Raw genomic sequence first — 27649 nt, forward strand, 5'->3', positions numbered from 1 at the left:
GAGTTCATTTCTAGCTTTCTCTGATGGCATCTGATGTTAGCCAAGGTGTGAGCATGCAGAAAGCAGGCAGAAAGGCAAAACTGCCCCGGGTGCAATGGGATGGGTGAAGCAGCCCCGGTGCCGTGTCCGGCACAGAAAGCAGCTACCAAACGCCTGGCTTGCAGAACGTCTTCACTTGCAGCATTTTCTTAAAAATGTGGTTTAATAAGAGCAGCAGGAGCCTTTGGCTCTTTGCTCAAAGATCTGTGACAAAGGGGCTGCGGTGGAGGCTGCAGCCCGGCGGCTCGGACCCCTTCTCTCTCCCCATGTAATTGGTTCCACCTGGGGGTGATCTGGCTGCACGCCTGGTCTGCTTTGTGGAGGGGGAAGCACAGTGCTGCTTAACCCCGTGCTTTCCTCTCCTCTGCTCCCAGGATAGGAGCTGGGATAACGGCCTTGCTTCTTCTGGTGATTTAAGGTGGGATTTTGCTGGGTTCTCACCCGTGGTGTAGGGCCAGGGCACTTCAAGGCCCCGTGGAGATCCCACGGCGGCTGCTTGCTCTGAGCAAGCCCAGTGCCAGCCCCTGGACACTGCTGTCCTGGCTTTCTGTCGTGTTGCTCTTCCTCAGAGGAGGGTCAATCCCAGCTGCTGCTGTACAGGTGGGTCTGGCACCGCTGCAGCCCCAGGGGTGGGCTCTGGGGGGGGCTGGGTGGGATCCAGCAGTGGTTTTGTGCGTTATCCTGTGGTCCCGTCACCAGTGAATCACGCTTCTGACTCCGGAGCAGCACAGAAAATGCCAGCAGGGCTGATTGATGCTCGCTGAGCTGGGGAGTGAAGTCAGACGTCCCCGGTAATTCTTGCAGCCCCCTCGGCTGTTCCTCGTGGCGTTCAACCCAGAGGTTTTCATGATGGACGGACCCTCCCAGACCTGGGTGTATTTTACCAGCCGCTCTAGTGCCTGCTGGACGCTGGGACAGGCGACAGTAAGCTGTGGTTACTCCCTGCACTGAGCTTGTCTCTCCCTCAAGGGAGGATTTGCTTTTCCTGATGCCCCACAGCACCCTTGGTCCCAATTTGCGGTCAGCGACACCACCAGGAGCCACAGCCGCCAGCCCCATACCCAGGGATGCTCCCCAGCACCTCAGCTCCTGCCTTGGACCCTTAAAGCATCTGAGGAATAATCCCTCCAGCTGCCCACAAGTAGGCTTGGCTCTTCCCACCCCTGCTTTCCAGCCCCTGTAGCCAGCTGGGATTGTTGGACCCATGCAGGAAGGGGCCGTGCTGGCCAAGGCATGCACATTCCCCCCAAAAAACCCTTTTTTGCCCCTCCACGACAGCCTGCAGACACCCCATTTCCCCATCCTCCCCTCACAAGATCACAGCAATCAGTTTTGTGATGCTTTCCTGAGCATCCCCATGGGGCAGGAAGCCCTGGAGAGCATCACACCCCCACCGCTCACCTCTTGAAACCCCAAAACTCTCCGATCCGATAAATAAAAAGAGAAGGATCAGCAAAGAGCAGCTACAGAGGACTGCAGGAGAGCAGCGGTGCGTGCACACGCGTGCTGGAAGCGGGGAGGGGGAGGCTCTGGTTTGTGTTAATCCGGAGTGAATCCAGTTCCTCCCGACGGCAGCGCTGCGGCTGGGACTCGCCGCGCTATCCCGCCTCAGTAACACGCTGCTATTTAATTAACTTCTGACTTCTGGCTTGAAGGAGCGGCGTGCAAAATAGTTATTTACTTCATTTGGAAATTCTTTTAATCGTTCCCATAATTACAGCTTCCTGCTCCTTTTTTTGGGTATTTTTCGTAGCGGGGGGAAGGGAGGGAAGGAGGGGGAATATTTGCCGTTCTCCTTGTGGTTATCACATCCTTCAAATTACTAAAAGAGGCTGGGATAATAGGTCTAGTGATTATATATAGGCACCATCTGCTCTGTGGCTGCTTCCTATCAAAGTGCAGTTAGGAGAGTGCAAGGAGGATATTTTCTCTCCAGCTATATTAAGACTCTGTTTCCATCTCGGCTCCAAAGCAAAGCTCTCTGAATGCAAATGGCTCAAATGCGCTGTAATCAATGGCTCATTTTTGGCAGCCTCGAAGCTCTGAGCCTGTTTTTTTTTTTTTTTTTTTTTTTTTTCTCCCCTCAAATTTGCTGTTCCCATTCGTTACGCAATCCTCCCGGAGGCTGGGTGCTCGCTGTTTGCTTGTAGCTGTAGCCTGCCCTGGCTGCTGAGGAAATGCCTGAGGATTTGGGAATGTTTCGGTGCCTGAGGAGCTGGGAATATCTCATTGCCTAAGGAATTGGGGATGTTTCGGAGGATATTCGCAGGGCGGATCTGCGGCACACACGAGCTCTCTGTTTGCAGGGGGGGGTAGAAAGCTGAGCTGGGTCGATTTGGGGCAATAATGGGGAAAAGTTGGGGAAAATTAGGGAAGAAGTGTTTGGTGGTGACTGCCCCGTTGCTGCTGGGGCTGGCTGGGGAGCACGGCAAAGCTTGGGACAGCGAAGCCACCAGTCCTGTCCTTTTCAGATGAAAAAAGTGTTTCAGGTGTGATGTACATCACATAAACCACACATTGTCCTGTGTTTTTAATGACTCTTTTAGGATTGCTGGATCCTTTGCAGGGTGGATCCTTTAGGGCACCGGTCCTGGGGCATTTCGAGAGGGCGATTCCTCCACCCCTTCCACTCCACTGCCTCGGGGTCCCTCTTTTCGTACCCTACAGGTTGCATATGGCTACACAGAGGCACGTTGCTGACTTATCTCTTCCAGCTTGGTCTCCAGAAGTGATTTAGTGGAAGGAAGGCGTTCTCCATCTGTAGGGTAATGTGTCGTAGCAGCTCCTGCTGTCAGTGGTCTCATCAGGCAGGTGCTTCTCAGCCTGGGGACCCTACAGCACCCAGCACAGGGCAGCAGCACCCCCACGACCTCCTCGGTGCCACCGAGGGGTGACAGAGCCAGACCGCAGAGCAGATTTGGGCATCTCTTGGAGTTTGGGGACAGCAGAAAGGAGAACTTCGGTGTCACACCACGATTTATCTGGCTTGGGGAGCGATCAGGGGAGGGATTTCCCCCGGGAGCCCCTAGCAGAAATCAGTGAGTTGTGGGCTAACGAGCGAGGCGCGGATCAGCACAGCAGCGTCGTTATTAACAGGCCGGGATTCCCCAGGGACAAACGCTGTTTTTCTGTGGTTTGCCTGTAAATGTAGAAGAGAAACCGCGTTTCTTGGCCTGGAGATCGGGGGCGTTTCGTTCACCCTGGCTCCGGGCAGAGCCCGCTGCAGCGTTCCTCCACCCCAGCGCCGCTTCCCCTCTCCGGCCTCGTGCTGCACATCCAAGCCCGGACGGATGGGCTGGGGAAAACCCCGCGCAAAAACCTCAACAGCAGCTCCGGGCTGCTGCTCCTCAACGGGACGTAGCCGGGCTCTCCTCCAGAAATGAGAGACACGGGACGGGGGAGCAGCAGCGAGCTGCATTTCCAGCCGGCAGCTGGGGCTGCGTGCACGCCCAGCCCGCGGCACGCAGGGGCGGGTCGCGCCGAGCATCCCGGGGCCCTGCTCCTGCTGCGAGGCGAAGGAGTGAATAATGCTCAGCCCAATTCCTGCACGCAGAGCAGAGCCCTCTCCGGAGCCATCAGACGTGTCCCCTTCCCCGGCCGAGCCTGGATGGGGCCCCGCACGCACCGCTCGAAAAGAGTGGCGGCGGCACGAACAAACGGGGTATTGTTGCGCTGTCCAGTCCTCTTCTGGAGCAGGAAACAGCGCTTTAAAAAGTCTTTTTTGTTTGCTTTTTAAAGTTTGCATGACGTGGTGTTCGGCAGTCCGGGCTTCTTCCTCTTTTCTCTGCTCCAGGCAGTGCTGTGCTTATATTTTGGTTTTTCTCCTAACTCACAGAGCTTGCGCTTAGCACCGTTTCTTCCCCAGTGGCTTATATCAGCCCATGGCTCAGAGGCGAGGAAAGGCTTACCCGGCATGGCACAAAGCTAAATTCACAGCCACAAAAGCTGAAAGGGAAAAAACGCACAAAGAAAAGAGTCCCAGGTTCATCGTGTTGAAAAAAGCTCCTTTCAATTCTGCTTGAGGTGCACGGGAGGGGTTTTTGGCTGCTTTTTGGGGGATGCTTCCCAACCGGGGTGGCAGCAGGCAGGAGGAGAGCACCCACCTGAAGCTGCCGGCTGCTTTGTGAGGGTTGCAGGAGGACGGCAGCCCCTGCCCAGCCTTGGTGGATTAAGGACATCCGCGTTCATACAGCAAATCCATCAGGGTCGAGCTGCTGCTTCAGATACCTGCAGAGCAGCAAGCGAGTTGTACACGACCAGACACTGTCTGGGGATGCACCGGGACAAGCTTTGCAGCCAGGAGGTGCCGTTCCTGGACTCAAACCAGAAACTCATCTCCAAAGGAGCTGGATGTGCACCCCGCAGCACTATTTTCTTTCAGCGGTGACAGAGGGACAATATTCTGCTTTGCCAGCCAGTGAAAGGCATTGCCGGGTAGGTGTGAGGCTGCTCTCGGAGGAAACACTCCCACCAGCAGCTTGGTGTATTGCTCCAAAGGCATTTTTGCAGCATTTTCATTTTTTAAAGCCAGATTTTGCAGCATTTTCACCCAGATTTTGCACCGGGTACACCAGGCAGAGGGAAAGCGGGTGTCTTCCAGCTGTCGCAAGCTGCTTGGAGGAAGGTCTGAGTGCAGAGCCCAGTTCCTCTGCTCTAATTACAGGAATTGGGTGGCTTTTTCCTTCTGAGGCACCGGCTGAGAAATTGGCCCGAAACCCTGAGAAACCACAACACAAATGTCTGACGCTGTTCCATGCGGTCTTTGGTGAACAAAAACACTCTTGAAATTAGCCCTTGTGTACCAAAATAGGCAACACCACTTCAAAAAGGAAGAGAGAAAAAATAAACCCCGGGCTCGGCTGCCCGAGAGCCGGAGCTGCCCGGGGCCGAATGGAGCCTGGTTTGTAGGGGAAACAATCCCACACCCTGCAGCCCCTGAGTTTCTCTAAATCCCTCGTGGTGGCTTCTACCTGGCCAGTGTTCGGGCTGAGAGAAAGGTGGTTTTACCTGGGGAGGCACGGGGATAGAGCAAAGTCTCTCCTGCATCCTCAGCATCCTCCTCCGGCCGCGCTCGGGAGCGCTCGCTCGTAACCCTGGCTCCATCCCTACCCCTTTATTTTTGTCCCCTGGAAATTTGAAGCTTGGCTCGGTCGGAAACCTAAGAGCACCTCGGCAGCACCTCGCATTTCTCCGTGCTGGCTCCAGGCTATTTATTACGTTTTTTCCCCAGGATGCCACACGTCTCAGGCTGATCTCAGAGGACATACATTTAGTAGTGACTGCCAGGTTGTGGCCGGCCGCAGTTCGGGTGCATTTGGGTGGGCCAGGGGGGCTTTCTTTGCAGGGAAACACGGCCTGGCGTGGCCTGAGCACCCATGGACATTCAGAGCTGGGGTTGAGGTGCAAGCAGGTGGTGCCAATCTGCACAAAAATGGGCTGCCACGTGGAGCAGGGGCTGTTAGGAGTGGGTGGAAGGAGCCAGGCTGGGCAGCGCAGCGATCCCCAGGTGGAGCTGCTTCTCGTGGGACATTCACTCTGTGCAGTGGTGATGTAGAAGAGGAGGTAGGACTCGTCGTGCCCTGCTTCGGATTTATTTATCAGCTCTCTCTTGGGTCAACGAAGGCAGAAGGAGACAAAAGTGAGTGGCACGGGGCTCCAACCAAATACGCCGGCGGGTGAGAAACGGCAGAAAATCGCGGAAGCGCTCTGGTGAGCTGGGTTTTCCACTCTGCACAGATCTGCTCTGCACAGATCTGCTCACACATCCTTCAAATTTTCCAGTGCGGATACAAGCAGGCAGGAAAAACCTTCGCAGCCCTGCAGTGGGACACGCTTGGGGACTGCAGCACTCGCGTGTGCCGGCTCGGCCCCACGGCCACCCCTCGGCGCGTTTCCTCTCTTTGTTCGCAGCTCGAGTTCCTCCGGCTGCACCGTGGAAGCTGGTCGTGCCCTGGAAGAACACATCAGCTTGATATTTAAATTAGAGCTTCGTATTTTGACAGAGCAGGAGAAAATGAAGCAGGCATTCCTGTCTCTGCTGCTGCTGAAGCGTGCACGGGGCATTTGTTCGGGTGAGAGGCTGAAGGAGCAAATTGTCCCTGCTCAGCTCTTGGCTTCACCCCGGACCATCCAAAAAGTGCTCCAAAAGCTGGGAAGGAACTGCCCTGAGCTGACACTTTCAAGATCATTAGCTGCATCTGCTATTTAAAGGAATTGAGTGCGAGCAGCAGGATTGGTAAAGGTGCCAATAAAGGGGCAGGGACACCGTGCTCTGCACCGAGCAGCAAGCATGTGTCACGCTCCTGGCTTGTTTAGGAAGTGATTGCCTTAAAGCATCGCCTGCAGGCTCCAGGCTCTCTTACCACAACTGAGAAGTCAGATTCTAAAATGTGCATCACAGGTGCTGATGGCAACAAGAGCAGGCGGGGAGCTTTCAAAGCGCTGGTGACTTTCTGTGCCCGTAGCATCCTCGTCAGAGGAATTGCCCCCACCTCATCGCTGGGAAGCTGTGTGAATTGAGTGGGGGTTGGAAAACCTGCTCATGGCTTCGTGAAATACAGCCTGCCGGACTCTGGCTTCACGTTGTCTCAGAAAAAAGAAGTGGAACTAATTCTCACAGGTTGCACCGGGTGATTTCTAATTGTTCCTGACCATCCTGCGGCGTTCATTATTTCTCCACCAGCCGACAACGGCTTCTAATTAGGGGAAGGAAAATGAAGATGGACGAGCAGCAGTTTGCAAGGGTATTGCTGCTCAGGAAGGAATCCGGGCTGGACTGAAGCCAAAAACATCCTCTTGTTTGGAAGGTTTTGTTGGGGCGAGGACAGCGCAGGCGCAGCAGGGTGAGAGCTGTCATGCGGGGCCGATGGAGCAGCCCTACACGTCCTGTGAGCGATCCCATAGCCACCCCACACACAGCTCCTGTCCTGCCAGCTCGTAGGCAGTGGTGCCCAGCTGCCCGTGCCCGTTTTCCTGCACCTCTCCTTCACCCAAAGGGCATGGATATTTCCTCATCCAGAATTTCTCCCGCAAGAATTTGGGGTGGTTTCAGCCCCCTGGGCGCTGCAGGGACGATGCAGCTCCAGTGCCCAGCACCGGTGATGCTTTTCAGCTCATTTACCATTTTCATCCCATATTTCCCCCCCATTTTTTAACATTTTTTTAATGCTAGATCTTTTTTTCCCCTGGGAGGGCGACGTGACATCTCCAGGGCCCCGTGCCAGTGCTACTTTTGGAGCGCCACCACAAAGCCAGGAGCTGCGGTGTTTGCCCTCCCAGCTGAGCTGTCAGTGCTGAAATATCTCGTCCAAGAAAACCTTAAATATATCTCCTTTCCCGGCAGGAAACGCCACAACTTTAGGAAACTTAACGCTGCTCTGAAAACAATTCGAGGTCCTCACTGACATCCTTTTCTCCCAGGAGGCTTCTGCAGGACATTTCTGTCGTTGCTGAATGGAAAGGGAACAATTTCTTTAGCGTGAGCCCTTCCTGCTGCGCAACATTCGTGGTACGTGCCTGGAGGGGAAAGAAGCAGGAGCGATGGAGACGTTGCAGAAATCTGCAGGGTTTCAGCCTCATCCATCAGCTGCGTGCGGCACCGGCTGCTTTTTACAGGTGCCTAATAAAAGCAAACGAGCTCTGGGTTTTTTTTCTCTCCCCTCCTTTCGTCAACGAGCTACCTGCTCGTTTTCATTACGCTTTTGGGCAGCGGAGATGGCTTTGATGGTGTTTTCCCCCCCGGGCATTAGCTGGGAATTGAAACCTGGCTTAAGTTCTGCGGCACGTTACACCTGGCTGCCAGTTTTCCACCAAGACTCATTTGTGTTAGGAAATAAGGCGCCGAGCCCGCGGAGAGGTTTTGCTGCGCTCCTAGCAGCGGAACGAGGTGGTTAGGGAGGCGCTTCACGTCGGCGCTTTTGGGGGAAAAACAACAAGAATGATGCGTTTCCCCGAGGTTTTGTACAGGTGTAAGGAAATCGGTTTTGAAGGAAGAATTGAACAGTTTTCACTGCAGTCCCATATGGGCTGAAAGGTCGTTTTAACGCCCTGTGCCCTTGGATTTCCCTGGGCCAGAAAATCTCCTTTTTCATTTCTTCCGTGCAATGAAGCTTGCGGCTGCTAATTTTGAGACATCGGTGTCGTTCTGCAGATCTGCTCGAATCTCTAGACGTGAATCTCTTGTAACGGAGCAGCACAAGATGTTTTCTGGTAGCCATCCTGATGCAAACTGCACATCTACACCCGGGCACGCTGCAAACAGCAGCAGCACCTCGGCTCCATGCGAAGCAGCGTGGGTTTCAGGATCTGCCCCTGCTGCCCCAGCAGGCAGCGAGCCCTGGCTCTTGCCCCAAAGCGATCATTTGGCAGACTTTCAGCAGATTTTCTCACTAAATGTGCAGTTGGGTGACGTTTCCCGATGCTCCTTCATTCAGAAAGCTGATTCTTCATTCGGGCGCTCGTGCCATCCCACCAGCACAGTGAAGCAGTGACCAAATCCAGGGATTTTTTGGGTCTCGGTTATCTGGGAACAGCTCCCAGGAAGTCTGATTTCATTGAGTGGAACTGCAGTAAAGCATTAAATAAGCGTTTCCTATCCTAAATCTGGACATCGAAATGCATTGACTACTCTTAATGACTTTGTGAACGATGGGATCTGAATTTTGCTATGCCAACGGACCGAACTTTTCCTGTGTTTTTCATTTACAGGAAATAACTAATTCATCCATAGCCATCTTTTTCTCTAAATAGAGAAAATCTAAGATTTTGTTTTGATGGTAGTTTAAAATGCCTTAAGACATACTCATCTACTTGACTGAGAGGCAAGTAAATACCTACCTGTTGTAAATCCTCAAGAAATAACGTGAAATGGCAGGAGTCAGTGCATTGCTCTTTTCCTAGCCTTGTCAAAATTATTTGTTAAAAACAAGTTGAACTTGGTGGTATTAAAAGTTCAGCTGGGAAATACACGCGTGCATAAAAAATGGGAGGAAAAAGAAATACAAAGCCTTCCAAAGAGGCTTCTGGAGGGCCTCAGACGCCCCTCTTTGCCGTGTTTGTGCCATGGCTTTGCAGTTTGCTTCTCCGGGAGGGTTGAAAGGCGGCGTGCAGATGAAAGCACGCCTGCTGGGCTGGGGAGCGGGGATGCTCTCATTACCGACGCGAGCTTGACTGCGTGCAGGAGCTCGCTAGGACTCAAAAGAGGCTGAGGCAGTTATTTGGATAATAAGGACCTCCACGGTTACCTTAGGCGGATGAGGAAATGCTCGTGCTTCAGGGCATAAGCCGAGTCCTAACTCGGAGAGAAAGGCTTCCCCCGTGCCTCTTTGTGGTGGCTTCCCCGTTCTGGGAATTTCTGTGCCATTCCCAGAAAGGTTTGGTTCTGGGGCAGGATACGTGTCCGGATGATTTTATCCTGGCGACCTTAATGAGCTCGGTGTAGCTGCTTGAAAATTCCCATTCCCCCCCGAAATAACATCCGCAGCTTCCCTGCAAGACAGACATCAGCCAGTCAGCCCCTATTTTTTTTTTTGCTAGGGAGAAATCCACACAACGCCCTTCCTTAAGCAACCCCAGCAAGCTCGGGTAACCCCATCCTCTCGCAGATCCCCCCGTCCCCTTTCCATCCCAGGGTAGGATCCGAGCAGCCCTGGGCACCGTGAAACCATCAGCACCGTGCCGAGCCACCACGCATTTTGATTTTTTTTTAATTATTATTATTATTATTTTTTCAGGGGACTCTGCTGCATCCCGGGCCGCGAGGGGGGAATAACCTGTTTGATTTTTATTTTTTTTCAGTTCTCTCAGGCCAGACACACCACAGCCCTTTGAAACGCTCTGTGTCCCTTACCCCACCCATGAATGTGCCAAACCAGCCTCTAGGACATGGATGGATGTCTCATGAGGACTTACGAGCTAGAGGACCCCAGTGCATCCCTTCCGATCATGCCCCCCTGTCTCCACAAAGCAGTGTAGCCTCTTCGGGAAGTGGTGGGAGTGAACATTTAGAAGATCAGCCTTCCGCTCGTAACACATTCCAGGAGGAAGGGAGTGGTATGAAAGGTGAGTGACAAATGAGATGCCTCCCCCCCCCTCTTGCCCCCGCCTGGCCCCAGGATCGAGGCTTGGACGTTTTGGGCCCTTTGGGGCCGTTTTGGGGAACGCGGGCTTTGGTCGTGGTTGGAGCCTCAGGGACAGGGTTGGTCTCGCCACCGCCGTGTAGGGTGATGAGTTAGGTTTTCTTCTAGAGGTGCGTGTTCCCTCCCCGAAAAGCTGATTTTTCTCTGTAGCCTGTGGATTGTAGCTGTGAGTGGTGCTCTCTTCCTCTTTTTTTTCTTTAATTACAGTGAAAAACGGTTAAGTTTAGCAAAGGCACGGGCGATTTATCATTGTGGTGTTTGGTGTGAGTAGGAACCCACCGAGTATTTGGGGAAGCTTTGGCTCGGGATGCTTGTTTGGACTGAATTTACCCTGCATCTTTCAGTTGTTTTCCCCCCTCGTGCTTGCTTTTCACCGCGACTTTTAGCACTAAAGCTTTGTAATCCTGTTAGCAAATAAGGCAGAAACGAAACCCCCATCGCTGCAGTCCTGGAGGGAGAGCAAACGGGAGGCTGGAGGGGAATAAATAGAGGTAACGGCACAGAATGGGCGAACACACAGCCCCGGTGCTCTTGTGAGAAGAGAAAATGACTGAAAATGGACCCGCAGCTACCAGAGATGCATTTAAACCGCTGCTGTCAGGTGTGTGGCACATAGCACATTTTTATTAATGCCAAGCAATTCCATCACGTGAAGCCCGGTGATAAGAAAATCTGTTTTTTTTTTAAATATCCACAAGGGCTGATTTTATTCAAAATCAGACAAATCTGGGTACGTGCGGGTCTCTCTGCCGCGGAGCTGTGTTCGAGCTGGCCCTGGCTGTCTCTGTGTGATTTGCATGGAAGAAATGCACGAAAACCACCTCGGTTTGCCCTGCGAGGCAGATGCTTGGTGCTGAGCCCGCTGCCTGCTTGGGCTTTGCACCGGGACGTAGCCTTGGGGCAGCGGCCGCGGGCTGTGGATGTGACAGGAGGGTTTTCTAACGGGCTCTGCTCGCTAACGAGCTTGTCATCGGGGAGAGCATCGTCAGGAGAGCACGGCACGGAGGGGTCTGCTTCACGTGGCCTTCCTCCAGGTTTCTGCTGGGGGAGCTGGGGAAGGGACCGCGTGCGCCGCGCTTGGCTCCGGGTGACGCAAAACCGCAGTGCCGGGACCAGGGTGGGCAGAAATTTTCCAAAGAAACGTAACAAATTCCCCCATCCTAACCCATTTGGGGCCAAATTCACCCCATTTCCTTGGGGGAACCGAATGGGACACCCAAAGGCTCCGTTGCCCAGGGAGCCCTCCTGCCCCAGCCTGGTCTCTTGTCCCCTCCTCGCCACTGCTGCCACCGCTCGATTCCCCCCGTGCTGAGCCAGCCGCTCCGCTTTTGTCCTGCTCCCCGGGGACATGCGAAACAGATGTCTCCAGCCTCTGCTTTCGTGCCTGAAGACTGTCGTGTCGTCTCCCCTCGGCTGCTTTTCCTTCAGACCGAACCAATCCAGTTCGTCCCCAGATGGTTGTTTTCTAAACTCGGGGTCGTTTTTGCTTCTCTCCTTTCCCCCCCACCAAGCCTGTATCTTTTTGAAGGCGTTGCTGCCCAAAACTGGACCCGTTATCAGGGCTGAGCAGGGATGAGCGGGTTGCCATCCAGACCGGGCTCCTGTTGCTGTGCAGCTTCATCGTTCTCAAATAACACAACACCGCTGGCCGCGGCTGACCCCCCGTATCCCCAGATCTTCCCCGCACAAAGTACTGCCCGTTCCCTGCCCTCAGCTTGTGCCGGTTATTGTTCCTGCATCAATGCACAGCCTCGTGCATTTTTATTGGATTGCGTCTTATTTCATCCAGACCGCTTTCTGGGTGTGCCAAGTTCGTTCTGAATTGCAGCCACGTCTCCCCAAGCCGCCTGCAGGCTCTCGCCGCGTGGTTTCATCTCGGCTGCACCTTCCCCGAGCTTGGGTTTTTTCCGCGTGGTTTCTCCACCTGCTGCAGCGAGGCAAGACCATGGGACGACCCTCTGGGATGGGGACCCGCGGTGTCTGTCCGTCCATCCAGCCGTTCCTCCCCAGGCACAGCTAGGGGCACGGCGGGGGGAGAGTTTGGGTAGAGCTGGGGGGTTGTGCCGGCTCGAAACGGGCTGGGCTGTGGGATGCTGTAAGGACACTTCAGCAGGCACCCGTGTATGTGTTGGCTGCAGGATAAATCCTTTGAAATTTCTTCCAGATTTCCATGCCAGCACCCAGATATGTGTGTGCTGGTCAAGCTCGCCTCAGGCCTGGAGTTTCTGGCACTCGTGCCACGACTTAGCAATTAGGTCCTGGTAATTGGTGATTAAAGAGGAGCTCCGTGCGCGGACGGCTGGCTCAGTGCTCCGTGGGGATCGTTGGGAAGTTGGACTTCCCAAGGGCCATGAAATCACCTTGAACAGCCTCCTGGTTGCCTCTTCTCTGTAAAAGGGGAATTTTCTGCTGGGTTTATGTGTGTGTGAGGTTGCCTCTCTCTCCTGACAGTGTCCAGTTGGGCTTCCCATTGACACAAACGTGTGCCAAATGTCCCCAGGGGACAGAGGAACGGGCAGGTTTTTAATGTCATCGCTGTAACAGCACGTTTTCCATAAAATGAAGTTGAGGTTCAGTCCCTGCTCTCCCCACCTGCACTGGGAAGGGGGCTTTCTCTTTATACTTTTAATGCAGAAATTGGTTTGAAGCCTTTGATGGTTGGTTTGGGGATGGTTACACTTTTGGGAAATGGCATTCTTGAGCTTGTCTGTGCTCGGCAACTGCTACGCCTCGTGTTTGGTGAGGGGCTGGTCTCCTTCAAACACAGTATTTGAGGGATTTCATTGAAACACGAATACCGACCTGTGTCAGGGGACAGAGTGGGAGCAAAAGGCAGGGGGGATAAGGACTAACAGAGAAGGTGATGGCCGGGGATGCCAGCAGAGTGCTTGGGCTAGGCTCTGACGGGGCTGTTGTCAGGTTCTGGTGCTAAACGAAGCAGGTCCCAATTTGCCAGAGCATTTGAAGCCTTTAGGATGCAGAACAAAAGCATCACCACGCATTGGGTGCATCCCTTGGGGGTGTTCACGGGTCCCCCAGGCCTGCGAGACCCAGCGTAGCTGCCGGCTGGCTGGAGCTACTGCAGCGAGTTGCGCCGCCTTTGACAACCCATCATTTCTCCGCACTCAAAAGTATATAATGAAACCCTCTTTATTTCTCTTTAAGCGGCTGTTTAAATTTTCAGCACATAGCAGCTTCCCTCACGCCATAAATCAATGCCCGCCGTCTGCAGCACAGCCGTTTGCTCATCCCAGGCTCAGCCCCGCCGGTCACTCCTGCGGCTCCCGTGTTCCTGACACGAGCTCGCGCCGTCTGCAGCAGGGTGGTGTTGGCATCAAGGTGGCCAAGGCAGCTTTTGGACAGGTTTTGAAGTCGTTTTGTGACGCCCTTGGTGATAAAGGGGGCTCGGTGTGTAGCGGTAGGTCCACCAAGCTCAGTGTGATGCTTGGCTGCAGCAGATTTCAATGGTTTTATCGTGGTTTAAGCAATAATGCATGGATTGGAGAGGTTTCAAGAGCCAGGAGGCTAAAACCCAACCTCTGAGGATGTCTCCTCATCCAGTCGGTGGTCCTCTCAGCCAGCAGTATCCACAGCAGTTCATCTCTGAAGGGTCCCGCGAGGTTCAGTAAAGGTGCCTGAAGGTTGGATGAGGCACTTGTGGTACTACAAGGTCTAGTGGGTGACATTGGTGATAGGGAATGGTTGGACCAGGTGCTCTTGGAGGTCTTTTCCAAGCGTAATGATTATAGGATAGCAGAGGGCACGGGGAACCCAGCCCCTGATAGACTCCTCCTGTCGTTACCGTGCGTCACTGAGCAGAAACTAAAAGGGAGCTCTCCTCTTGTCGTTGTGCTGCAGATGTTCCAGCCTGGCTGAAGAGTCTCCGGCTGCACAAGTACGCGGCGCTCTTCTCGCAGATGACGTACGAGGAGATGATGGCCCTCACCGAATGCCAGCTGGAGGCACAGGTACGTCTGCTGTCGGTCCTAAAACCATCAGGGGCCCTTCTGTCGCTCCCGGGACCACGACGCTCACCTTGGGCACCTCTTATGGCTTTGCCTGGAAGGTGTTCAGCCCGCTAATGGCTGGGGAGCAACCAGAAAAAGGAAAATTGAGCATTAGGAGGGTGAAAAAAGGATGTTGGACCTGGAAAAGGCCACGTCCAGGACTTCTAACTGCAGTCTGGGGGTGAAACTACCATCCTCCTCCAAGCTGCTGGAGCTGCACTTGGGGTTTTGCCTGGTTGGGATTAACCAAGTCTGATTTGGATAAACCAAGTCTGAGCATTTCTAGGGTCTTCAGTACCTAGATCCCCTTGAAGGCAGCGGGACTTTGATGGCTGGTTTCCTTGTTAACCTTTGAAAATGTCCCCTTCCTCATTTACCCCTGAGCAGATCTCTTTATCTTTAAGATAAAGAGATCTGCTCAAGGCCTTTGCTCTCACTGTTTGAGATGTACCAGGGAAGGGGCTAGCTGGAAATCTGCACCTCTAGCAAATTTCTAAGTGATTTTCCATGCCCCCTTGCAAATCAGGGATTTGATTAATTTGTAGCAGCCCCTTCCACTGCAGGGAGAAGGGCTTTGGGTTGATGCAGCTGTCCCGTGGAAGTGTTAATGCCAGGCTCTCTGCTGCTTTTGCAGAATGTTACCAAAGGCGCAAGACACAAAATAGTCATCAGTATCCAAAAGCTAAAAGAAAGACAAAACCTGCTCAAGTCTTTAGAAAGGGTAAGTAATCACAACAACTTTTATATTTCCTGTTTTCTGATTGCAACAATAGCCACGGATTAGCTGGGGTGCAGCACTCCCTGCTCACACTTGTTGCTGGGACCTTTGTGCAGAAACCTGTGGTTGCCTTGCCCGTATCTGAGCGCTGCCTCACATCAATTCCGTACCAGATGCAGGTTTTTCTGGGGGCTGCGTTTTGCAGAGTGGGCTCTAATCTGTCTCTTGCACTCACGGAGCTGTGATGGATGTTCTCTGCAGCTCTGCCACGAGCCCAGCTACCGCCTTACCAGCTGCGACTGCCAGCCTGCCTCGCCTTTTCCTCTGTATTTTGGGAGAAAAGGAGCAGTTGTGCCTCCAGCTGCTCAAAAACACCCAAACCCCAGGTGACGGAGGGCACCATCCAACATGCATCACGGTGCCTGGACAGCACGTTGAATTTCCGAGGAGAACAAAGAGAAATTTCTTTGTCCGCTCAGCTTTTGTCAAGCAGAGGAGCGCCGGCACAGCAGACCTGCTGGGAGCAGCTCGCTTGGCCTCTCGCTATTTATTATTGCGATATTATATTATATTTAATTGCACCATCCTCAAACAGCAACTCGCACAGCCTCCCACTAGGGGCTTTTAAATACTTCTGTGGTGTGTTGCTATTTATTGGTATTTTCGTTAGCTCACTGCTTCACTATTTATTTATAACGTGGGACTGTGCTCAGTATCGCAGGAGCTGGTAAAGCCGTATTTACCCCCGTATATTAATAATAACTATTAAATCCGAGAGAGAGAGACAGCCCACTGGATGGAGCTCGCCTCGGTGATGTGTTTTCCAGGCAGTTGCACAGCCTCTTCTCCTCATTCTCCGCCTCGGTTTTGAAATATGGTATTGATTGCCCGTCGTGGTGCGGGAGCACCAGCCCGGTCCAGCTGGCCCAGCCAGCCACACACACGGCAGAACAAGGGAGAGAAGTGCCAGGGGCTGCTTTTGGGGTGCTCACAGGGGAAATTTGGGCTGGGGGTTTTCCCCGTACCACGCTGGGCTGGGGTTCAGCACCGCCAGTGAGCTCCCGGTGTATTTGGGAGGATACGGCTCTGTTTTTCCAGGCTTCCTATCCAATTTTTTTTTTTCTTCTTTTTTTTTTGAGGCTAAACAAGAGCATGTGTGTGACTTGATTTTTTTTTGGGCAGTGTCTTGCTGCTAAAGATCGCTGCTTTCTTGGAAAGAGCCGCTCCACCCCTCCCCGCTGGTTAGCATAGCAGGAATTTTCCCCAGAAAGCAGTGCCCAACAGATTGACTCCAGGTCTTTGGGAGAAGGGGATCCCAGTATCTCCAAGCTGAACGCTTTTCCTACAGGGACTTCAGCTCACCTGCAGCATTTTGGTCTCCGTTTCTGTCTCCGACCACATCCCACCCAGCTCCTCTTGACCTTTTCCCACCTCTGCACCCATGCTCCCAGTTTGGCCCAGTGTATATGGGGACATCCACCATAAGAGCTGGCTTCACAGGAGGTTTTCCTGGGATGAATGGTGCCGGTCTGGTTCTCAACCGATGCCCCGTTGCCACTACAAATCCTTTTCTCCTCTCTTCAATCCGCAGGACATCCTGGAAGGCGGCAACCTGCGCGTCCCGCTGCAGGAACTACACCAAATGATCCTCACCCCCATCAAAGCCTACTGTTCCCAAACCTCGAGCCCGGAGGAGCACGGCCGGGACGCGGACTCGCATCACCCCCCGTCCCTGCTGGGCTCGGACAGCCAAGGCTCCGACTGCAAGGACTCTGCCGCGGGGGGCATGCAGCAGCACCACTTGCCGGGCTGCGAGGGCGAGTCGGGGGGGGCCCCTTTGCCCGAAGGCGATCTGCCCGGCCAGTTCACCAGAGTGATGGGGAAAGGTGAGTGGGTGCGGGGTTTTTTGGGCGTCCTGAGTGCAGAAAAGCTGGGTCCGAGATCCTTTTTAAGCCCCGGTTTGGATGCAGGACACCAAAATGCACAGGTGCTGTTCCACGCCGGGTGTAGGGTGCGGGGCATCACGTTGGGCTTAACACTTGTGAGGTGGGGAGCAGCATCGTGTGCCATACACAGGGCTGTTGTAGCAGGTTTGTGCGGTCTCAGAAGTGTCCTACCTCCCCTCAGTGCCATCTGAGGTGTCGGTGCTGGTTGCACAGAGGTGAGGGGGACAGGGACCATCCACAGGCTCGCACGGGAGACGGGGAACAGAAAGAAATTGTAGGGATTCAAAGGAAACCCCAGCCCTGTCCCTGCTTCAGGCCCTTTCTGCAAAAAAACACATTTTCTATCTAGGAACTTGGTGTAAAATTTCCCAGGGGATTCCTCTGTGCTTGCTTTTACAGCATGCACTCAGAAAGAGGTTGAAATCCTGCTGTCACCCCTGGGAGCCCGTTCGCAGCGGGGGCAGCTTTTGGGAGCAGGAGATCTTCTTGCTGACGCTGCCTTTCGCATGTCGTCATGGGGAGAGGGGAAGGCAGGCAGGTCCTGCGCTCCTGGCTTGCCCGGGTCTAATTTTGGGGACTTAGAAGGTGCCCGTCTGGACGCTCACCAGCGTAACTGAGAACAAAATCTGGCCCTAAAGATAGGACGGCACGGCAGGAATTGGGGACGGGCATTTTTTTTCTCATTGATGAAGGGAAATGGAGCATCTGAAGCCCTGCTCCCAGCTCAGTAGCCCCGTTACCATTTCTCTCCTCTCTTTTTTTTTGCAGTATGCACACAGCTTTTAGTTTCCCGACCCGATGAAGAGAACATAAGCTCCTATTTACAGCTCATAGACAAGTGTCTAATTCACGAGGTGAGTGGCAGCACATCCTACCAAACTCTTCTCACCGCTCCGAAACCGTTCCCAAAATCCCTGTTGATGGAAACGCTCTGGTTTCTAACCCATAATACAGAGTGGAAGAGCAGGGGGCAGCCCCACGGGGATGTTTTTTTTCCTGGTGCTTTGCACAGACACGGGCAGGGGCAAGGAGCTGGAGGGGCGAGCGCATCGTGCTGCAGCTTATTTGCTTTTTGGGGAGCATCAGGGCCTGGAAACGGTGCCGAGGCTTTTTGGACAGCCGTGTGGGGCCGTGGAAGGGGACAGCTCAGGTACAGCCACCCCGTGGGCTCGGAGCAATCAAGCCAGGTGCTAATTAGCCTGCAGGCTGTCCTCCGGAGACCTCTGCTCCTCTGCGTTGGCGGCGCGGAGGTGTCTAAAGTTAGAGGCGGCGGGCACGTGGGTGCCCCCGTAACCCACACCACCAGCCTGCAGCAGCGGCCGTTTTGGGACAGATCCGTCCCGTCCCCTGCCTGGGTGACCTTTTACTGGGAGCCCCGAGGGTTTGGGGCTCACCCTAGGTGACCCCCCCGGGGGTGTTGGGGTCAGGAGCAGAGCCTGGCCCCAAGAAAGAGATGGGAACAGGGTCCAATGCGGGGGTAGTATGGGGAGGGGACACAGTGGGGGTTTTGGGGACGCCCTGCTCTGCCCAGGGGGGTGGCAGCTTTGTCCTGAGATGGGTGAATCCCCGAGGGAGGCCAGGGTTTGCTTGGTTTGCTTCTGGACCCGCTGGTGGGGTTTGGATCACACCGCTGCCTGCTTCTTTCCACGCACGTACATAGACATCCCTCCCCGTTCCGCTCAGGAAAACATTCACGTGTTTCCCCGTTTTCTCTCTTTTTGGCCAGGCGTTTACAGAGATCCAGAAGAAACGGCTGTTGTCATGGAAACAGCAGGTGCAAAAACTCTTTAGGTCTTTCCCTCGGAAATCCCTCCTGGAGCTGTCGGGCTATCGGCAGCAGCGGAGGTACGCGGGCGCTGGGGGCGGCTGCGGGGTTGGGGACGGAGCCTGGCCCCGTGCCCGGCCTCAAATCTCCCATTTGGGGCCAGGATGCTCCAAGGGATGCTGCTGCTTCGTGCTACCCCTGCGCCGAGCATCAGCCTTGCCCCTTTCCCAGGCACTGTAGGGATTAAACCTGGCAAAAAAGCAGGAGGGAAGCACGACTGCGCCCATTTCACAGATTGCAGCTCAGCCGGTGAGGGGCTGAGAGAGAGGAGAGCACCCTCCAGTGCTTGCCCTGTCCTTCCCTCCCTGTCCTTCCGTCCTTTACTCGTTTTGTCAGTGCTGGAGTTTCACCAAAAAGCCCTGAAATGGCAAAAAGATTGGGAGCCCACACGGGTGATCCTAGAAAGCGGCTGGGTTATTTCAAGAATGGATATTTTTAGCCCGGTTTTAACAATAACGTCAGCCTTTTGTTTCGTTCTGCTGAGTGTATTTAATTGTAAGCTTGTGCAAGTTCTCCCTTCTCAAAAAAAAAAAAAATTCTGGGGAGAACCAACTGTGTTGGGACATCCAGGGACGCCACAACAACGAAAGCAGAACTGGAGTTTTCCCCAGCGGAATGAAATGAAGCATTTTGGAATGGGAAATCCTAATAATTTTAGTGTTAACAGGAGGCACAGGAGCAGAACAGACAAGAACAGAGGTTTTCACAGACCCATTTGGTCCGGCCCCTGGCACAAGGTGGAGGTGCCAGCCCCAAATGCTCACAGTCCCTTTGGCAGAGCCGCCAGGGGGATGCTCTCGAGCTGCTCTTGGGTTCCCTCGCTGCCTCCGGGTGCTGGTGGGTTGCACTTTGAGTTTCTTCTGAGCCTCCTGCTCCTGGGACGCCTCGAGACCACGCGGCCAATTCTGCCTTTCTCACGGCGCTCGTGGACTGAATGGCAAGAGCGTTTTTTTGGCCGAGGTTTAAAGAAACTCAGCCGTGCTTCCGCCCAGCAGCTTGATCCAGTTTTGGGATCCCAGCCCGCCCGTGGCTTCTGAGCACGGTCGGAAACCCGCTGCGTGGCTTCCCGAGGATTATCCGGTTGTTTTTGTCTTGTTCCTCTCCTTGCTTTTAAATGCACAAAACCACCCTGGGGAGGGATGCTGGCACAGCCGACCCCGTGGGGGCTCAGGCAGTTTCGTGTCCTGAGCTCGGGGTCTGCCCAAACGAGGTCTGAGCTCAGCTCCGGGCCGTTTTGCTCTTCGCACCAGCAAAATAACCCTAAAAAAAATGAATGTTAACCTGGGAAGTGCGGGAGGGGGGCTCCCACAGGAGGAAGGATGCTGCGGGACCGCTCTGCGGGCTGGGGTCCGCAGCGGGACCCCACAACAACCCCCCACCGCCTCACCCCGATGTTTTTTCTCTCCGCAGCCGAGGCTTTGGCCAGTCCAACTCCTTGCCGACCGCCGGATCCGCCGGGGCAGGGCTGGGCAGGCGAAACCCCCGCCAGTTCCAGATCCCCTCCCGCAACCTCCCCACCGCCCGCCTGGGGCTGCTGGGGCCCAGTGGGCTGCTGGGCACCCCCCAGCGCAGCCCCGCCGCCAGCCCCGCCATCCTCAAGCAAGGCAGGCAGGTTGGTCACGGCTCGATACGGTTTCTTGGCTTTTCCTTCTCAAATTTGCCCGGATTCCCCCTTTTTAAGCCCAAGGCGTGCGTGTGCAGGGTGCGGGGTTACCTGCGGGCGCTCCCCTCCCTGCAGAGGGGCAGGGAAAAGGGAAAAGGGATAGGGATGGAGGGGGGCACACGGCCACTTGGAGGGGGAAAATGAGTCCACGGGGGTGCTGTTTTTGTGTAGGGGTGCCTGAAACTCATGAATAAACTCAATTAATAAACACAGGGCTGCGGGGCGAAGGGGCTCAGACCCGTGGGGATGGCGGAGTCGATGTCCCTATGGACACTGTCGAACATCTCACACCTTTTACATCTCGTTTACATCACCGTACACCTCGTGCTGTTTCACACCTCACGCTGTCCCGTTGTTTTTCCCCCGCAGAACCTCTGGTTTGCCAACCCCGGGGGCAGCAACAGCATGCCCAGCCGCAGCCACAGCTCGGTGCAGAGGACGCGCTCGCTGCCGGTGCACACCTCCCCGCAGACCATGCTGATGTTCCAGCAGCCAGGTAGGAAGCAAACCTTTTTTTTTTTGTTATCCACACCTCAAAAGGAACGAGTGTCCGCGGCGTGGAAGCAGCCACCGGGGTGCCCTTGGTCAGAGCACGGGGCGGAGCGAAGAGGGGACAGTGCCTGACCCTATAAAGAGACCGTCCTTCCCATGGGGATGCGCGTCCCCTTTTTCATCATCCTCTGAGCATGGTTTTTCTTAACGATGCTCTTCCCGTAGCAGCTCATCGCGAGGGACAGGGCAGCGTGGTGTTTGAACCGCCTGATTTTGGCAGTAGAAGTCCTGTATGACAAAAGCAGCGCCTGCTCTCGGCTGTAGGTCAAACCCCAAGACAAGGGCACGCTTCGGGGGTGGATCAATGGGCTCTGGGCACCTCTGCGGATCCTCACTGGGGTCCTGCAAGCCCCCGGGGCTGGCTGGGGTTGGGGACCGAGTGCAGCCTCACACGTGTGCGCTATTTAAAGCCTGCACCGGGGCGCGTTTGACCCTGAAATACTGCCCGGGCTGGGGCCGCGGATCGGTTACAGCGGGGTATTTAGGGAAGGGAAGGAGCGGCGCCTTTTGGCCACCTATGGAAAAGCCAAGGGGCTCGGCAGCAGCCCCCCACCCCTCGTGTCCATTCATCTGCTGTCACAATCCCAAATTACACCTCCTTGCTAGCAAATATGGGGCGAAAATGACGATTTTGGCAAACTTCCCTTGCCTGAGGTTATTGCATCAGAAAGTGAAGTGCCAAATCCAATAACAACGGCCTTGGGATGCGGGTGGGTCTTGCCTGGAGTTGGAGAAACCCACCCAAAAGGGCATTTCCCACCCCATAAGTGCTCTTTGGAGCACGGGGCAGGGTCCCCAGCACATCCCCTGACCGGGATCTCCTGTCCTTGTCTCCTGCAGAGTTCCAGGTGCCGGTGACTGAACCTGACATCAACAACAGGCTGGAGTCCCTGTGCCTGAGCATGACGGAGCACGCGCTCAGCGGTGAGCACTCCCTCCTCCTCGGGCTCTTCCAGCACGTCCAAGCGGCCTCAACCGAGCCCCCCGGGAGCTGCCCCGCGCCCCCCAAGGGCTGGGACAGGCTGTGGCTCTGAGGGACGGGGCCGGGATGGACGCTGCTCCCGCGTCGGGGCAGAGGGGTAAAACCGAAGGCAGGGGTCGCGGCCAGCACTAGCACAGCCCGTGCTTCGTAGCCACTAATTAGCTTGCTAACCGTAATTAGTGGTAGCTCACTAGTCTGCTGTTAGTTAGCGGCAACGCCACCTGGTTCACAGGCTTTGGAGCATTTTACCCCTCTGCCAGCCCTGGCCCCGCTTTGCTGGGGGATGCGGGAGCCCCGAGGCACCCCGGGGCTGGAGCTGTCCCGTTGTGGGCGCAGCGCCAGCGATGCTGGCAGCCCGGGATGTCCGTGGAGACGAGGTGTGGGGAGGGAGGAGGGGGCCAGGCTGCAGCAGGGGCAGGGAAAATGGGCGAGGAGACCCCCGGGGAGGCACCGCACGCACCCCCGACCGATGCAGCGGACCTGCCAGCGCGGATAGCACGGGATCCCCAAGCCCAGCCTGCAAAAATGGGACGAGCTCAGCAGCCCGCGGCGCCCAGACCCTCCCGAATTCCCAGCTCGTGCCCTGAAAGTCGCGGACGGACGGACGGTGGAGGACGGGAGCCCTCGGGGAGGACGGGTGCCCCCGGCGCGGCTCCCTGCAGCGATGGCACGGCCCGTCCTGGGGAGAGAGACAGAGAGAGAGAGAGACGTGGGAGCGAGGACTGTACGAGGCAGCAGGGTGCTGGCAGCACCCCTGGCCGTGAAAACAAGGACACTGCTGTCACCCGAAGCGTTCCTCCGGCGTGTGCCCAGGCGAGGCTTAACTGTGTTGTTCCTCCGCAGGGTACTGCTCCTCCGAGTTATTTTTTTTTCCCAGATCGCATACCCCAAGCCTCTCCGAAGCGGTCGTGCTATAAATAGCTCTGCAAATAATAATAATAATAATAATATTAATAATAAACCTTTGGGGGAAAAAAAAAAAAAGAGTAACAAACCTGTTTGTTTTCAAGTCTGAAATTCCGCCCGGCCGAGCTGAAGGAGAGGCGGCGGCGGTGCTCGGGGCGGTGTGACAAAACCCGCTGTGTCCTGTCCCCGTGTGCCCCCCCCCCGAGCATATCCCAGCCCCTTCTGCACTGTGCAGGGTGGCGGAGGAGAGGGCAGCACCGCTGTGCGCCCCGGGGGTTTGGGATGGGGTCTTTGGGGGGTGTCGAGGAGCTCTTGGGTTCTTCCCCAGGCTCCTGCAGGGGAGCAGCTGGTGCTGTGGGAGCCGGCCCAGAGGGCTGGGAATGGGGTCGGGGTGTGCTTTGTGCCCCAGTAAAAGCTCCCGGTGCGCTGGGGAGGAGGGGAGGGAGGTGCTCACAGCAGGTTCGTTTGTGCAGTTTTGGGGTGGGTCGCGCATCCCTCACTGCTGGGCTCTGGGCTGCGGCTGGATGCGGCCCTGCTGGGACGGGGATTGGGGGCTGGGGGTAGCCAGAAGTGACCTGTGGGGTTTTTGTGTGTCCATCCCTGCAGCACAGGCGTTGCCGGGCTGGATTAGCTGGGATGGGGACAAGGCAGCACCCTGGGGCCAGCTCCAGCCCTGTCTCCATGCAGTTGGGACAGTTTGGGGGGTCCCAAACTCGCACCCACATCACCACAAGCCCAAGCTGCCCAAACCCCCTCTGCTCCTGAACAAAGTGACCTGGGGACAGGGCAGAAACATCCAGGGCTGGGACAGGGACCGGGGAGGGCAGCACCAGCACCCCAAAACCCTCCCACACCCCACTGCGAGGATGGAAGGAGGGGAACAACCCCGCTACCATCTCACTGCAGGGCATCTCTGGGGGGGGGAGCGGAGCAGTGTGAGCCCCCAGGACCCTTCTAATTTTCCCTTCCTGCTTGCAGATGGTGTCGACCGGACCTCCACGATCTAGAGGACGGCACGGCGGCGGCGCTGGCCGGGAGAACAACTGCTGCGGGTCCAGCGGCGAGGTCCGGGCGCGCGCGGGAGCCTCAGCGACAGCTTGCATCCTTTTCTCTCTTTCTCTCCTCTCTCTCTCTCTCTCTCTCTCTCTCCTGTTTTAATTTTGTGAATGTGTAGATTGTCCTTGTGAACATATCACTAGACTTGGAATTTGTGTTGTCATTTATTACATCCATGCTAAGAGGGGGGGGAAACGGCAAAAAAAAATAAATGGCGATGATGGGAAAAAAAAACAAAAAGCATGGGGAGGGTGGGGGGGGACGCGGCAGGAAGGTGCTGACAGTGAGGTTTCACCAGCGCACCGTGGGCAGACCCTGTTTCTGAACCAGGCAACGAATCCGTAGCACCTGCGGGTGCCCAAAGCCCTTTTGGGGAGGATTTGCAAGGGCTGGGGTTGGTGGGGACCTCGTGGGTGCTGCCACCTGCCCGGTCCCTGGCCTTGTCCCACCGGTGCCATTTGCAAAAACGCCCCATGGCATCGCCGGCTCGCGTTTGGCTGAGTTCAGGGGCTGGACCAGCAGCCAAAAAAAAGGGCGAGCAAATTCAAAAAATAAAACAAAAAAAAAAAAATAATAAAAAAAAAAAACACAATCCAACAAACCTTCCTTTCAGTTTTGCAACCGAAATGGCGACCTGCCTGTTGCTTACGCGGCAGCGGTGTCGAAGGAAGGGCGCGCGCTCCCCTCCCGCTGCTGGGGGAGGGGGGGGTCGTGTCCGTCTGCCCGTCCGTCTGTCCGTCTGTCCGGCCGCCCTCGTGGTGGCCGGCGAGGCCAAGGGCCCGGGGATGTTGGCGAGGGGGCGATGCTGTGTGCGGTGAGTGTCCGTTTCTCTGTCTTGTGGGTAGCGGGAAGGTGCTGCATCCTGGCTTTACACATCTGCCCAGCCTGCCCGAATCGCCCCTAAATCCCATTAAAACACCGTTAAAAAGGGGCTTTTCCAGCCCTGGGATGGCCAGGGGGGTCCTGGCCGCCAGGTGAGGGGAGGTTTGGGAGCGAGCACACATTTATCGTGCACAAATAACCGAGTGAGAGCGCAGCGAGCACCAAAAAACTGCCCCGGTTTGGGGCACGAAACGCACCAGGGAGGGGATGTGGGTCACGGTGGTTCGTGCCCACCTCCTCTAAGAGCCTTGGTGGAGGAAATTAATAACAATTAAAGAAATCTGGACTGCTCAAGGCAGGAGGGTGGTCTCCTGCGGGTTGGTTTTGCTGTAAGCCCGGGCTGAGCTAAGTGGAGGCTGCGAGCGGGGTCACGGCACCGTTGCCAGAAGGGGCTCGGCCAAAAACCTCTGCTGGGAGCGGGGTTTCGGGGCCAAGCCCTAGGCAGGGGCATTGCCAAAGTGGGCTGAGGGCTGAGCAGGGCTGGGGGCGGCTGCTGGCAGATCTGGAAACCCATTTTTGATGCAGCATTTTGAAGTAGTTTTATATATATATGAAAAAAGAAGTGCCAAATGTTTTATGTTTGCTATTTCTTGGTTTCCTGTTTACCGGAAGGCTTGAGGTGATGTTTACCGGGGGGAGGAGAGTGGAGGAGGAAAACCAGAGCCCAGGAGGGGCTGGGAAGTGTTGCGAGGAGCCTGAAAACGAGCGGGGCAGGGGAGGGGGCGCGGCGAGGCTGGGGGGCACCCAGCACCCGCGGCCAGCGCGAGCACCGCGGCGCCAGGCTTTGGAAAGGAAGACCCGAAGCTGAGATTCTATTTATTCCTTTGCTGAATATAGAAACAGAGGTTATCTGATTGTTAGAGAGATTATTTTGGATATATTACTTGTGAACTTGCTATGGCTGGTAACCATGATAATGTCTGTTATTAACAACCACCAAATAATTCGTTGTTTTTTTCTTTTTTGTTGTTTTTTCTTTTTTTGTTGTTGTTTTTTCTTTTTTTTTTAAGCTTATTTTCCATTGACAGTGTATAGGTTAATAACTACTTAGTTGCGTTTGCTGTTCCTTGTTTTTAAGTAAAAAAAAAGAAAAAACAAAAAAAAAAAAGTGGCTTCAGTTACATTTTGGAAGTCCTTCCTGGCTCTGTGGGAGGCCTGTGCTGAGTGCAGGTAACAGAGCTCTGTTTAAAAAAAAAAAAAAGAAACACGCAAATAAAATCCTAAGATTAAAAAAAAATAATAATAAAATTATTTATAAAAAAATAAAACTGAAAAAAAAAAAAAAACAGTTGCATGAATGAGGCTGTGAAGTCAAATATTTAGTAATAAAGCGGCAGTGCCTTTCTTTTTTGTATTCACCCGTTCACCCCACGTGCAACTGTTCCCTGCGGCTCCCGGCCCGCCGGCGCTCACCAAATTTTTGGTCTCGCCCCACGTCGGGCGCGAGGCCCCGGCGGCTCCCACCGGCTCCTGGTGCTGATGCCCGCGGCCCCAAACCCGGCACCCCAATCCGGGATGGCCCCGCGGGGCCGCGACGCTGAGGAAAAGCCCTTTTCTTTTGAGGTGTCGCCGTCCTTCCCTGAAAAGGACGAGGCCTTCGCCGAGCCAGGAGCGCGGGCGCTTGATGCGAGCCGGCACCTTTGGGTGCTCGGCTCGTGACACAAATCGCTGGGGGGGGTCCGCCACGGGCCAGGGTTGGGTCAGCACGTAGCGCGAGGATTTCTGTTGTCACCTTTCTCCATGTCGGGGCGCGGGGATGCGCCCCTCCCGGGTTGGCTTTCTGGATGTGCCTGATGGAAAAGTAGGTCCTGCAGACGTATAATTTGCACACAGCTCCGATAGAACACTAAAGTTGATTTTATACAAGTCATCAGAGTTTGCAAAGTGAGTTTTATTTTTTGTATTCCTTTATCTTTACTTAAAGGTGAATGTGTATTCCTCTGGGAGGAATAGGAAGAAAAAAAAAAAGAAAAAAAACACAAAAAACAGGAATGTTAATAATGTTAAACAGAAAACTTCCTCCCTTATTAATATATAACCCTTATGTATTTATGCATATTGTAAGCTTACTTTAAAGAGCTTTGAACTCTCTTCTGTTGCATGCCGTTTCCGGGCAGACTTTTATTGTACATGCATGCATTTAGTCCTGTTTTTTCTGTACAAAGTTAGTGCACAAAGAAATATTTTTGCCTAGTTAATGTTGCCAAGCAATGCATATTTTTTAAATTTTGTCATATATGGAAATAGCATGTTTGTTACATGTAAAAGCTTCCTGATATAAAGAAATACTAATGTTTGGAGATGCTGGTCTTTGCAAGTGTACAGTTTTCAAATGTTGTTACCAGTGAAACACCCTTGTGATTTAAACTTGCTCCAATGTATTTATTACTCATTTCCTCCCATGTAACTAGGAATCATGGCTATATTTCATATCAACGTTATATTGAAAGTGAAGGGAGATGATTAATACAAGGTTTTGTAACACTGGGGTGTGTCGCCTCTTTATTTACTCTCTTTTTGGCAGGTTGGCAGATGGTCGCTTAAAAAAAAAAAAAAAAGAAAGAAAAGACACAAAATAAATGGCCAGCCTGGTGGGGTAAAGGATGGGAGGAAAGGAGTAGCTCAGCTCTGTGGGGCGGTTGTTTTCGCTTTATATAAATCCCATGGTAGGAGTTTGCTGCTTACAAATCCCCGGCATTCCCCACGCAGCCTCTTATCTGTCCCCTTGGGCTGCCCACGCGCTGGCAGCTGTGCTGATAGCAGATTTCTTTGGAAATCAGCAGGAATTGGGGCTCCAGGAATCGGGACACCAGCAGAATTTCCCCTTGCACGTGGGGGAAGCAGTTTCTCAGTGAGCCCCAGCATTTGGGTTATGCCATAAGGCTGGGCTGAATCGCTGTGAGGACCACGACTTCTGGTTTTCCCATATTTTCTCAG

At 54.5% G+C, this 27649-nt stretch overlaps 1 protein-coding gene across 5 annotated transcripts in view; it reads left to right on the top strand.

Annotated features, from left to right (window-relative positions):
- The window catches only part of SAMD4A (sterile alpha motif domain containing 4A), a 71813-nt gene extending 45883 nt beyond the window's left edge, over positions 1 to 25930 (top strand). Inside the window, exons 4-13 of one of the 5 annotated variants that reach the window (XR_011096720.1) lie at positions 9835 to 10098; positions 14034 to 14143; positions 14817 to 14903; positions 16492 to 16786; positions 17615 to 17700; positions 18573 to 18691; positions 20082 to 20283; positions 20704 to 20830; positions 21727 to 22712; positions 23753 to 25930. Coding sequence is in view for 4 of the 5 variants with exons in the window: in XM_068682318.1 (XP_068538419.1) it covers positions 9835 to 10098; positions 14034 to 14143; positions 14817 to 14903; positions 16492 to 16786; positions 17615 to 17700; positions 18573 to 18691; positions 20082 to 20283; positions 20704 to 20830; positions 21727 to 21920 (1484 nt within the window). In the remaining variant the exon portion in view is untranslated. The other 4 variants (XM_068682320.1, XM_068682322.1, XM_068682318.1 and 1 more) reach the window with 4 other exon arrangements.
- Positions 25931 to 27649: the final 1719 nt, after the last annotated feature.

This window comes from Anas acuta, chromosome 5, assembly GCF_963932015.1.
Source record: "Anas acuta chromosome 5, bAnaAcu1.1, whole genome shotgun sequence".
NCBI classification, from domain to species: Eukaryota; Metazoa; Chordata; class Aves; order Anseriformes; family Anatidae; genus Anas; species Anas acuta.